The sequence below is a fragment of the Ranitomeya imitator genome, chromosome 3 (genome assembly GCF_032444005.1).
Source record: "Ranitomeya imitator isolate aRanImi1 chromosome 3, aRanImi1.pri, whole genome shotgun sequence".
NCBI classification, from domain to species: domain Eukaryota; kingdom Metazoa; phylum Chordata; class Amphibia; order Anura; family Dendrobatidae; genus Ranitomeya; species Ranitomeya imitator.
In genome coordinates this window covers 471,525,040-471,538,737 of record NC_091284.1, presented here as the reverse complement: position 1 = coordinate 471,538,737, position 13,698 = coordinate 471,525,040, and the positions used below count along the sequence as shown (strand labels likewise).

General features: G+C 44.7%; 1 protein-coding gene across 1 annotated transcript in view; it reads right to left on the bottom strand.

Moving 5' to 3' along the window:
• LOC138670279 (sarcoplasmic/endoplasmic reticulum calcium ATPase 3) overlaps nt 1-13,698 on the bottom strand; it is a 319,975-nt gene that overhangs the window by 18,558 nt on the left and 287,719 nt on the right. Inside the window, exon 21 of the mRNA XM_069757474.1 lies at nt 442-517. Coding sequence (XP_069613575.1) covers nt 442-517 — 76 coding nt within the window. The remainder of the gene's footprint in view (nt 1-441; nt 518-13,698) is intronic.

Genomic DNA, 13,698 nt, shown 5'->3' with positions numbered 1-13,698 from the left:
CGCGCTGCTTGTTCACCACTACGCCACCAACGTAAAGCTGAGGAAGAATCAGCGATGTCACCACGCCCTCCTGACCTGACCAGCCTGATTGACAGGCGAAAACGGCGACTTTGGTAAGTTATTTCTCAGCATACATGGGGAATCGGGGTACACTACATACACTATAGTAACACACAGCGCAGGCCCTATTTAACAGTATTTATAGCTCAATCTCAAAAAACGGGGTGACAGGTTCCCTTTAAAGAAGGAGAGAGGACCCTGCCCGTGAGGGCTCACAATCCACAAGATGAAACTCTTATTGTTGATATACCTGTAGCCCTCATTTCCACCTGCAACCTCAGTTATACATATAGTCAAGCCAATAAATATTGTGCTACCTAGACCGGTTACTGCCAGTTGGTACCGCATACATAAAAATGCTAATAAATTGAATGCACTGACCCAGTTTCTTCTTGACTTCGAGAGGCTTTCATCTGAGCAGTTCCATTCCAGGACTGTTCTACAGTGTTCAGTAAACCTACAAGATGCAATAAATGGAAAATAAGTGAAAGTCAAATAAGATGCTGTCAAGTTATAGCAACAATTTACACATGCATATCTAACTATTAGCGTTTTACTTACATAACCAACCATCAATGGTCTTGTATTTATTCATCACATTACTGAAAATCAGTGAAGCCCATTTATGTTGACCTACTTATTCCTCAACATTTTATATTTTCCACATTTTCAGAAGCCAATCAATAGTTATTATTTCCATCAGATGAACAAATGTGCCTGTGTAGCACTACCCTATATAAACAGGAACAATTTAATTTTCAAACTCATCCATTGTGAGCAGATAATCGACAGTAGGCTGGGTCCACATCAATATATGCAAAGGTCACATTGCTATAGCTGTAGTTATTAAAAAAATACTGTATATTAAGACAGTGTAATTGTACATTCGGGTGACTTTTCGGGGCAGGTTGCCATGTGTGCAGACTTGAGGAATAACACCATTTCTGAACTTTATATTACTTGTATCTTACATTTTTAGTTTTATCACTCTACACTTCAAGCCTCATAAGTTCTCTCTTATGCCTTTCTGCTTTTGTTCCTCTCCAGCTTCCCCATTCTCCTCTCTCCACAGAGTTTTATTACAGATAATGTAACCTGATACCTCACTGATAACAGATCTATAGACAGAACAGAGTAGTTTGGCAGGGGTCACATAAGGGATGATTCTCTCTTCCAAGAGAATTGAATCGGTTATGTAAATGATACTCGGATCAAACTGTGATCAGAATTGTGTCAGAATTCTCTGACATGAGAAAATCATATCACTGACACAGAGTACACAACTTATAGGGAACCGGTCACCAGAAAAAAAATTGCGTTTAACCTGCAGACATGGGGTAAATCTGCAGATTAATAGTGTTAGGCTATGTGCACACGTTCAGGTTTTTTCGTGGTTTTTTCCCGTCTTTTTGCTGTAAAAACGCTATAAAAACTCATTAAAAACGCATACATTATGCATCCTATCATTTAGAATGCATTTTGCATGTTTTGTGCACATGATGCGTTTTTTTCCGCGAAAAAAAAGCATCGCGGTAAAAAAAGCAGAATGTTCATTAATTTTGCAGATTTTCTGCGTTTTTACCGCTATTCTATGCATTTGGGAAAAAACGCATAAAAAACGCACCAAAAACACGGTAAAAACGCACGCGGATTTCTGGCAGAAATGTCAGGATTTCTTGCAGAAATTTTCCTGACAAAAACCGGACGTGCGCACATACCCTTAACCTGCCTGGCAGCTTCACATAGCGGAATGTTGCGGGTGAAAACGGACTTTATCCCCCTGGTAGCGTTTGGCTTCCAGTCACAGGGCGATGGTTCAGTCACTGCTCTGTGTACAGAGACCAGCGGTTGTAGCGCCCCCTTTATGACTGACTGCCGGCCCAATGCAGAGCCAGTATCAGACGGGGCTGGATCACAGTGAACCTGTGCAGTTGTCAGGAGAATAACATTCATCTTCTCCTGACAGCATTTGACTAAGTGCAGGTGTCGAGCAGGTAATGCTATTTACGCCCACGTTGGACTCCCTCTGTCTGGTGTGGGCTCCAGCTGATCTATACATATCACATGTATCCGCAACAGCTGAGGTTGGAATCGCGATCTACCAGCGGCTGTTAACTGGTTAAAGGCTCTGACAGGAAGCGCATCGTAAATTCCACCCATCGGTGACCCTGTCACATGATCGCGGGTCTCCGATGGGTCGGCATGAGAACCTGAGGTCTGAAGCAGACCTCTATGGTGGTCATTGCTGGATTGCTATGAGTGCCGGCTATGTGGTGGCGCTCATAGCAATCCAGCAATGACCACCATAGATTAGCATTTCTGTTACACATAGGCGATCTGATCATCGTTTGTGGGTTTATTTACCATGATCCCTAAATGCTAATGGAGCGCCCGCCAGGGCCTAGAGGTACACAGTACCGGGTCCGGTGGTCATTAACCCCTTCAAGACGCAGCCCTTTTTAGTTTTTGCATTTTCGTTTTTCGCTCCCCTCCTTCCAGAGCCATAACCTTTTTGTCAATATGGCCATGTGAGGGCTTATTTTTTACGGGATGAGTTGTACTTTTGAACGACACCATTGGTTTTACCATGTCTTGTACTAGAAAACAGGAAAAAAAATTCAAGTGTGGTGAAATTGCAAAAAAAGTGTAATCCCACACTTTTTTTGTTTGGCTTTTTTGCTAGGTTCACTAAATGCTAAAACTGACCTGCCATTGTGATTCTCCACATTGATTACGAGTTCATAGACACCAAACATGTCTAGGTTCTCTTTTATCTAAGTGGTCAAAAAAAAATTCCAAACTTTGAAAAAAAAAAAATTGCGCCATTTTCCAGGATCTTGGGTCAGGTGAGGGTTTATTCTTTGCGTGCCGAGCTGACGTTTTTAATTGATACCACTTTTGTGCAGATACGTTCTTTTGATCGCCCGTTATTGCATTTTAATGCAATGTCGCGGTGATAAAAAAAACGTATTTCTGGCATTTATAATTTTTTTCTCGCTACGCCATTTAGCGATCAGCCTAATCCTTTTTTTTTTTATAGATCCGGCGATTCTGAACGCGGGTGGTGCTCACAGCAAGCCGGCATCAACAACCACAGAGGCTGTGCAATACACTACGTGGCTGGACAATATACTACATAGCTCTGTGCTGTATACTCCGTCGCTGTGCAATATACTACGTGGCTGGGCAATATACTACGTGGCTGGGCAACATACTACGTGGCTGGGCAACATACTACATGGCTGGGCAACATACTACGTGGCTGGGCAATATACTACGTGGCTTGGCAATATACTACGTGGACATGCATATTCTAGAATACCTGATGCGTTAGAATCGGGCAACCATCTAGTGTATATATAGAATCTCTAGGGAAGCCCCCCTGAAAACCAGGTTCAGAGCTCCTCCTTCTGGCCTGGAGTCAGAACATGCTGCATGTACAGGTTACCTGTCAAAGGGATCCTCCTCGTCTCCAGGCATGGCATCACCCTCCCCAAGAGGAAGGCAATACCACTGTGTTACCTAAACTCCTGAGGTGCCACACAAACTGACCTGCTAGTATGATTCTCCAGGTCATTACGAGTTTGTAGATACCAAACATGTATAGATTCTTTTTTTTTTCTCTCTGCTGATTCTCCTGGATCTATCTGCCGCATTTGATACTGTGGATCACCAGCTCCTTCTCACTATGCTCCGCTCCATAGGCCTCAAGGACACAGCCCTCTCCTGGTTCTCCTCCTACCTCTGTGACCGCTCCTTCACTGTATCTTTTGCCGGCTCCGCTTCCTCTCCTCGTCCCCTTACTATCGGGGTTCCGCAGGGCTCAGTCCTGGGCCCCCTCCTTTTCTCTCTATACACTGCCCCTATTGGACAAAATCAGCAGATTTGGGTTCCAGTACCATCTCTATGCTGACAACACCCAATTATACACTTCTTCCCCTGACATCACCCCTACCCTAATTCAAAATACCAAGGATTGTCTGTCTGCTGTCTCTAACATCATGTCCTCCTTCTATCTGAAACTAAATCTCTACAAAACTGAACTTCTTGTGTTTCTCCCTTTTACTAACCTCACTCTACCAAACATCGAAATTACCCTGGAGGGGTCAACCATAACTCCCAAGCAGCATGCCCGCTGTCTTGGGGTCATATTCAACCCCGAACTTTCCTTTACTCCCTATGTCCGATCACTCGCTCCCGTCACTGGCATCTTAAAAACATCTCCAGCCGTGAATTGCTTTGTTGGTTATGCGCATGCAGAGATGGGGGTTCTTGGGAGGGGGAGGGTTTGGGTTGAGTTTATGACTTAATTTTTCATGTCATTACCAATTGTATGATGATTATATTGGAAAATTCAATAAACAGATTTTGAAAAAAAAAAAAACATCTCCAGAATCCGACCTTTTCTCACCTTTGAAACTGCTAAGACTCTTACTGTCGCTCTTATTCATTCTTATCTGGACTACTGCAACTCTTCTGATCGGTCTCCCTCTTTCCAAACTTTCTCCTCTCCAATCCATCTTGAATGCGGCAGCCAGGGTCATATTTCTGTCCAGCCGCTTCACCGATGCCTCCATCTTTTGCCAGTCATTACACTGGCTACCCATTCGCTACAGGGTCCAGTATAAACTCATCTCTCTCACCCACAAAGCTCTCCACAGTTCTGCACCGCCCTATATCTCCTCTCTCATCTCCATTTATCGCCCTACACGTGCCCTCCGTTCTACAAATAATTTAAGACTAACATCCCCCGTAATCCGAACCTCGCACCTCCGTCTCCAAGACTTCTCTCGTGCTGTGCCAGCTCTCTGGAATGCACTTCCCCACACGATCAGACTGATACCTAGCCTCGACCTATTCAAGCGCGCTTTAAAAACCCATCTCTTCAAACAAGCCTACCACATCAACTACTCAGTAAACTAACTTTGTCCTGTTCCCTCCTTCCAAATATTATCTGCGTGTGAATCTGCACCCTACTATTCATCTGTCTCCACACCCTCCATGCACACGATAACTGCACTTGATACTTGACTATTGCACTTAAACACACGGGCTGATGATCGGATCATGCAGCATTATATGAAAATCCCTATTTATTATAATTGCCAGACCTAAAATAACAAGCACTTTTCACCTATTGTGTCCCCCCATTTCCTTATAGATTGTAAGCTTGCGAGCAGGGACCTCACCCCTAATGTCACTGTTTAAATTGTCTTAACTTGTACTGAATTTATTGTCTGTACATGTCCCCGCTAAATTGTAAAGTGCTGCGGAATATGTTGGCGCTATATAAATAAAAATTATTATTATTATTATTTAAGCGGTGGAAAAAAATCCAATAATTGTTAAAAAGAAAAAAAAAATGTAATTTTCTGAGACCCGTAGCGTCTCCAATTTTCAGTATCTGGTGCTGGAAAAGAGCTTATTTTTTGCCCACCGAGCTGACATTTTTATCGATACCATTTTGAAGTAGATGTTTTGATTACCTGTTAATGCATTCTATAGCAATGTTGCTGCGACCCCCAAAAAACTAATTCTGGTATTTTGATTTTTCTTCATGTTACGCTGTTTACCAATCGGAAAGTCAGAAGGCAAAGCATTTTTTTCTGGGTGAATTTTGTCCCATTCAAAATAAAACCAATGGAAAAAAAATTACAGATTTGGTATCGCCAACCTGCATACCTATCTTTACCATTGGGCACGCAGGACATGCGGGTGTATGCAGATGAGTCCGCATGCGTAGTTTTGACGCTGTGCCGACCGCATGCGGACGCATCCGCGTGGCCTACATACCCAATGTTAAAGATAGGTACGCAGGACGCATGCAGACGTAAGTGGAGCTGAATGGAAGAGGTGCGGCAGTGGGCGGGGCTTAATGGAGGAAGTACGCAGCCCTCTGCAGCTCTGCCCAACGCAAATGTGAAACCAGCCTAACTAGTTCATATTTTGATAGATCGGGAGTTTCTGAAAGAGGCGATACCAAATCTGTAATTTTTTTTCCATTGGTTTTATTTTGCATGGGGCAAAATTCACCCAAGAAAAAAATGCTTTGCCTTCTGACCACCCCTTTCAATCATATTGACTTGGAGAATAATTTTGTCAGGTCATTTTTACAGCAAAATAAACAAACACCGTAACCTAATAAACAATGGCAGAATTGCGTTTTTTTTGCCATTTGACTGCAATTTGATTTTGTCCTGTTTTCCAGTACATTCTGTGGTAAAATGTGGTAATTGAGAACAAACTTATCTTGCAAAAAACAGCTCACATAGCTATGTTGTCAGAACAACAACAACAAAAAAGTTATGGTTCTTGGGTTGGAAGGCGAGTGCACACGATTCTTAAGTGGTAGTGCTTTGGACGCATAGCATGTCCGCTGCGTCCAAAGCGGTTTATTGTACGCAGGTGATTCCGCATGTGTTCACTGAACGGTGCGGATTTACAGTGTCCAATATATTTATCCGTGTCTCCGCAAGATAAATGGACTCTCTGCAGTCAGGAGAGAGGAGCCTCATGTCGGTCTCCGCAGGTAAGCCGCAGGTGTCTCTGGACACTATGCTGTAACATCTGGACACTGGGGGTTGCACAAGAATGCAGCGTTCAACCTGCAGCATTTACCGATCATCTGCACATACCCGAAGATGTGGCAGGAAAAAAACAGCCACAAAAACAAAAATAATCATGAAGTTTAGTTTGCTGTGTTATATCTGTGCACACAGAATGTGAAGTCCAGACTTCACAAAATAGCAACACTAGTCTTTCTGACCAGTCACAACTGAAGCCCCTTTATTTCATTAGTATACATAAATAAAATCTTCAGCACAACGAAGACAACTAAAGCTTTCTAAGTATCTGAGAGAATAATCGGAGATCAGACTGTCCATCTTAAAGGGGTTGTCCACCTTTGAGGGAAATACCGGTTTTTACGTACCGGTAATAGGATTTTACGGAGCCACGACAGCACCCCTACGGGAGAGAGGGGATCCGCCCACCTTCCGGACAGGAACCTACAGAATTTAAAGGGGCGGTCCCCCTCACCACTCCAGTTTGTGTTTCAGAGTATAAGGGACACCGCCATTGAGTTAGTACATAAACATATATACTTAAACATTACTAAATACCATCACCTACTAAAGAGTGATTTTTTAACAAGCACACTTTCCCCAAAGGGTGCAGAAACCAGTGAATACTACGGGGGGGAATGTGCGGGTGGTGTCGTGGCTCCGTAAAATCCTATTACCGGTACGTAAAAACCGGTTTTCCTATCGCCACAACAGCACCCCTACGAGAGATTTTCAAAGATCAATCACCTGGGAGGGACTACAGCACTAAGTACTGTACGGCCAAAAACTAAATTGGCCTCTGAAGATAAATCAAGACGATAATGTCTATAAAAGGTGGAAGGAGATGACCAAGTTGCCGCCTTACATATTACGTCTATGGAGACGTCCGCTCTTTCCGCCCAGGATGAGGCCATGGCTCGAGTGGAGTGGGCCCTGATGCCATCTGGTGGTGTCTGGCCTCTAGCAGTATAAGCAAGATATATGGCATCTCTTATCCATCTGGCGATAGACGCTTTAGTTACACTTGCCCCTTTCCTTGGATTCTGAAAGGAAACAAACAGAGCCCTACTCTGCCTCCATGGTTCTGTTTTGTGTAGGTACTCTAATAGAGTTCTTCTGACATCTAACATGTGATATTTCTGCTCGTCAGCTGAATTCGGATTGTTATAGAAAGATGGTAAAATTATTTCTTGACTTCTATGAAATTTGGAAGCTACTTTTGGTAGGTATGCTGGATCAGGTTTTAACACTACCCTGTCCTGAAAGACCATTAAGGAGGGTCTATCGACAAAGCTTGTAAGTCACTCACTCTCCTAGCAGAGGTCAGGGCTACTAGGAAGGCTGTTTTTAAAGTTAAATTTTTAATGGAGACAGAATCTATTGGCTCAAAGGGGGCTTCTGTTAAGGCGTCTAAAACCAAATTTAGATCCCATGGTGGTAATCTAGGAATATACACTGGTTTACTACGTTCAGTGGCCCTGATAAATCGGGAAACCCATCTATTTCCCGCCACATCACTGTTATATAACGCTCCCAAAGCTGATACTTGGACTCTAAGGGTATTTACCGCCAAGCCCAATTCTCGGCCTTTCTGTAAAAACTCCAGAATAGCCGGAATTGGAACCTTGCCAGAAAAGGGATTTTGGTAGAAGGCAAGGAACTTTTTCCAAGTTTTAGCATAGATCTTAGTGGTGACTTCTTTCCGACTATTTAAAAGGGTAGATATGAGAGCCTCTGAAAACCCTCTTCTCCTCAATAACTCCCTCTCAAATTCTACGCCGTCAGATGCAGGGATTCCACATTGGGGTAACTGAACGGCCCCTGAGAAAGAAGCTCCGGGCTGGTCGGCAGTACCCAGGGTTCGGACACAGACATTGCCCTGAGTAACGAGAACCATGCCCTCCTGGGCCAAAAGGGGGCAATCAGGATCACTCTCGCCCTGTCCTCCCTGATCTTCCTGAGGACTAACGGGATCAGACACATTGGAGGGAACGCGTAAGCTAGAGGAAAATTCCAGTGTATTTGAAGGGAGTCTATTATACAGGGCTTGTCCGCCACCCGAAGAGAAGCGAACTTCCTGGTCTGCCTGTTCTCTCTCGTTGCGAATAGATCGATTACTGGCAATCCCCACAGGTCCACTATTTGTCTGAACACCCGTCGATCTAGAACCCATTCTCCCTGACGTAGAGAATGACGGCTGAGGTAATCTGCCTCTGTGTTGAGCTCTCCCCGAATGTGCACAGCTGATAGAGAGCGAAAGTGGGCTTCGGCTATTTCTAGTATGTCTGTGGCGGTGTTCATTAGGGATCTTGACCTTGTACCCCCTTGATGGTTGACATACGCCACTACTGTTGTGTTGTCTGTCTGGATTCTTACATGTGAATCCTGCAGAGATGGAAGCAACCTGAGTAAGGCTTTCTTTACTGCCGTGAGCTCCTTCCAGTTTGAGGACTCTTGAGCCTCTAAGAGAGACCATTGCCCTTGAGTCCAGACATCTCCTATGTGAGCTCCCCAACCTATAGGACTGGCATCGGTTGTGACCGTGTTGTCTGGTACTATACTCCAGCGTACTCCTTTTCCTAAATGTCTTCTGTTCAGCCACCATCTCAGACTGTGTAGAGTGGCGGTGGACAGCCTGAGTCTTCCGCTTAATTGCCCTTGAAGACTCCTTTCTGTATCCAAGACTTGGGCCTGCAACACTCGAGTGTGGAATTGAGCCCACTGGACGGCTGGTATGCAGGACGTCAGGGATCCCAGAAGGGACATAGCGTCCCTTAAAGTCAGATCTGGCTTTTTTGTTACCGTACTGACTTTGTGCACAATCCTCTGCTTTTTCTCTTCCGGAAGGAAACACTGTTGCACTTCCGAATCCAGCAGAATACCTAGGAAAGTCTGAGTCGTTGATGGTTCGAGTCTTGACTTTTCCATATTGACTATCCAACCCAAGTCCTGTAAGGAAGATATTACATGATTTAGGCGAGTACTACACTGGCAAAAAGAATTTCCCACTACCAGGAAGTCATCCAAGTAGGGTATAATTAACGTATCCTGTTCTCTGACATAGGCCATTACTTCTGCCATGACTTTAGTAAACACCCTCGGTGCCATAGATAGACCAAAGGGCATTGCAGCAAACTGAAAGTGTCTGACCTGGTCGTTTAAGCGCACCGCCATTCTGAGGAATTGTTGATGATCCTGGTGAATGGGCAGATGGTAATACGCATCTTTTAAATCCAGGACTGTCATATAACATCTGGGAAAGAGAAGTTTAGTTGCCGTTTTAATAGATTCCATCTTAAAGGCATGATACTCTAGATGTTTGTTCAATCTCCGTAAGTTTATGATGGTTCGAAAGGATCCATCTGGCTTGGAGATTAAAAATAAAGGGGAATAGAACCCTTTCCCCTGCTGATGTTTTGGAACCTCCACTATGACTTTCTTCCGTCTTAACATTTGGACCTCTTTTTCAAGGGCCTTTTGGTGGTCTAAGGAATCAGGGGCAGTCAAGATATAAAATTCAGAATGTCTTTCCCGGAACTCTAATTTTAACCCTGAATTAATTATACCCAGAACCCAATTGCTCGAAGTTATTTTGGCCCACTGAGCATAGAAGTAATTTAATCTGCCCCCTACTGGAAGATCATTATTAACGATAATTCCTTCTTCTTCTTGAGGAAGATGTTGAAGCATTAATGTCTGAACCTTTCTTTTTCGGGTCTGATGGTTCCCAGTCTCGGTTTTGGTAGGGTCTTCTGTATTGGAAGCGTCTCCTGAAGGTATTCCTAAAGGTAGGATTGAAAGCTTTAGGAAAACCTTTCTTCCTATCCTCAGCCTTAGCCAGGATATCATCCAATACCGGGCCAAACAGGTACTCACCCCTACACGGTATTGTACACAGTTTAGCTTTTGCCTGGGCATCCCCTTTCCAGGTCTTAAGCCATAAGGCACGGCGAGCAGCATTTGAGAGACCTGCTGATCTTGCCGCCAATTTTAATGAATCCACTGATGCGTCCGCTAAATACGCCACCCCTTCACGTATTTGCGAAAGGGAATTCAGCATCTTGTCTCTGGGCACCTTGGACTTCAGCTGTTCTTCCAGTTGGGATATCCACACCATGACGGATCTAGCTGTACATGTGCTAGAGATAGCAGGTTTGAACGCCCCGGCAGTTGACTCCCATGTTTTTCTCAAAAACATGTCCGCCTTCCTATCTGACGGGTCTTTCAAAAGGCCCACGTCCTCCAGCGGCAAAGTACCGGCTTTAGATGTTGACGCCACCGCTGCATCCACTTTCGGGACTTTCATCCACTCCGCCAGCTCATTGTCCTCAAAGTGATACCTTCTTTTGGCTGATGACGGAAGGAAACCTTTGTCTTGCTTATCCCATTCTCTCTTTATAAGAGTCTTGACCGTATCCACCACTGGAAAAGCCTTACGACTCCTCTGGCACAAGCCCGCAAACATTATGTCCTGTGCGGACCTTGGTTCTTTGCTCTCTGCAACACCCATGGTAGCTCGGACTCCTTTAACTAACATGTCCATGTTGTCTACCGAGAAACAAGGCCTTCCCTCTTCATCTGAGGAGGATGGGGATGAAGATCTGGAACATTCCCCTTCTTGCAGGGACAGACTAGATCCTGGCGATATGTCCCTGCCCGACCTTTCCTGGCGGCTGCCTCTAAGGGAATAGCTTATTTCCTCCCTGATGACCGCTCTAAGGTCTGATGACCGAAGGGGAGCTTCCTCTTCTAAGGTCTGAGATATGCAAGCCTGACACAGCCTTTTGGTGTAACTGTCAGGCATTGGAGTCATGCATAGAGCACATTGCTTGTGCTTAGATTTAGTGGTCTTTTTCCCCTAAAACAAAGCACAAACAACAGACCATATCAGCACCAGGTGTCTGATTTAACACTCACCATAAGGCTGATTCCGTGAATACCGGTTCTGGAGGAGTAGGATCCAAATGTGACGCTGAGGCACTTGCACGCTGCTGCCCCCGTACCACGCTGCTGCTGCTACTCCCTGAGCGACTACCATTCTTACTGCGCTGTTCCGTTCCCTCTCCATGAGGGTGCTCGGCGTCCCCTACTGAGGACATGGTTGTGCGCCTCCTACCATCAGCGTCGCTCTTATACAGCGCTGCAGCGCTCCTCCCCCGGCTTACCCCGGAAGCGTATCAACTACTTCCGGGTTCACCAGCGCCGGTGTGGACGCTGCACACCGCGCTTCACCGCGGACCAGGACAGCACTGCCCGACTCCTGGGACGCGCTCCTTATGGCCAGATGAGGGGGGGTCTGCAAGCAGGACACCCCCGACGCTGCTTCCGAGCCCCCGATTCCGCCGTTCCTAGAAGATACCGCGCGGAGGCATGGAGGCCCGGGTAAGACTGCTGCTGCAGGTTCCCGCCGTCCGGACAGGAACCCAAACTGGAGTGGTGAGGGGGACCGCCCCTTTAAATTCTGTAGGTTCCTGTCCGGAAGGTGGGCGGATCCCCTCTCTCCCGTAGGGGTGCTGTCGTGGCGATAGGAAAACAAATATTTTTAACAAAATGGATGTATTTAGGGTTAAAAAATAAAGTGACATAAGAGAAATATAAAGTCAAAAGCAGATGCAAGCTATGTAATATAGCTTGACTCTGCCTTTAGTGTTGTCTGCCAAACACACTGACACGATCCAAGACATAAAAGTACATTTTGAAGCGTTTAGGGGGTTAATGAAAGATGATTGCAAAAATTATTTTTAGGCTCAAAAGCAAACACGTAAAAAAAAAAAAAATAAAGCCTCCAAAAGGTGGACATCCCTTTAATAAGCAAAATAAGTTTTTTATTCAGTCCTACAATGGCATGGTTACATACATTGTCAGCATAACTGAGAAGTTCAATGTAGCCAGATGTTACGGATTTACTCAGCTTATATTATGTGGAATTGTAAGAGTGCTGTGGCAACACTAAAAATGGAGCTTGAAAGGATGAATTAATAGATATGTCAAAGAGGAACTGTGTAAAACAGCATCTGCTCACTGAGATCGCTAGAAGTAATGTTAATATTTGGCTGGAGTGTTATAAATATAGCCACACTCCTGGTCTCTGCATTAGTGCAAAAGTGTGAACAGTAATGCAAGTCTTGAAAGACCTGAAAGATGCTCAAGCAAGTTCCAACCAATAATCTTACTGCATTTTGTTATCTTTTTTGCATTTTTCCTAGTGCTTTTTTGTCATGTTGGAAGGTGACGCTGCTTCTTAGCATATGAAAAGGTCACCCAGTTTTCCATCGGAGTTTAACGCTAAAAAACTCCAAGCTGTAACTTTATTATTATTATTATAGCGTCATTTACTCCATGGAGCTTTACATGTGAGGAGGGGTATACATATTAAAAACAAGTACAATAATCTTAATCAATACAAATCATGACTGGTACAAAAGGAGAGAGGACCCTTCCCATGAGGGCTCACAATCTACAAGGGATGGGTGAGAATACAGTAGGTGAGGGTAGAGCTGGTCGTGGATTAGTCGGGCAGCTGAGTTTAGAATAGATTGGAGGGGTGCGAGAGTGTTAAGAGCGGAGGCCACAGAGCAGGAGGTTACAATAGTCAAGGCGGGAGATGATGAGGGCATGGACTAGGGTTTTTGCAGATTCTTGGTTTAGGGTTGTATGGATCTGGGAAATATTTTTGAGTTGAAGGCAGCAGGAAGTGGAAAGGGCTTGGATATGTGGTTTCAAGAAGAGATCAGTATCAAGGATTACCCTGAGGCAGCGAGCTTTGTGGGACTGGGGAGAATGAGCAGCCATTTACTTTAATTGATAGGTCTGTTGGGGGGAGTCAAGTGAGATGGGGAAATGGGGGAAAGATGATGAATTCTGTTTAGTCCATATTAAGTTTTAGAAATCTAGCGGAGAAGAAGGATGATATAGCAGACATTGTGGGATTCTCGTTAGTAGGGTGGTGAGTTCTGGTCCAGAGATGCAGATCTGTGTGTCATCAGCATAGAGATGATACTGAAAGCCATGGGACTCCATGAGCTGTCCGAGGCCAAAAATATAGAAGAGCAGAGGTCCTAGGACTGAACCTTGC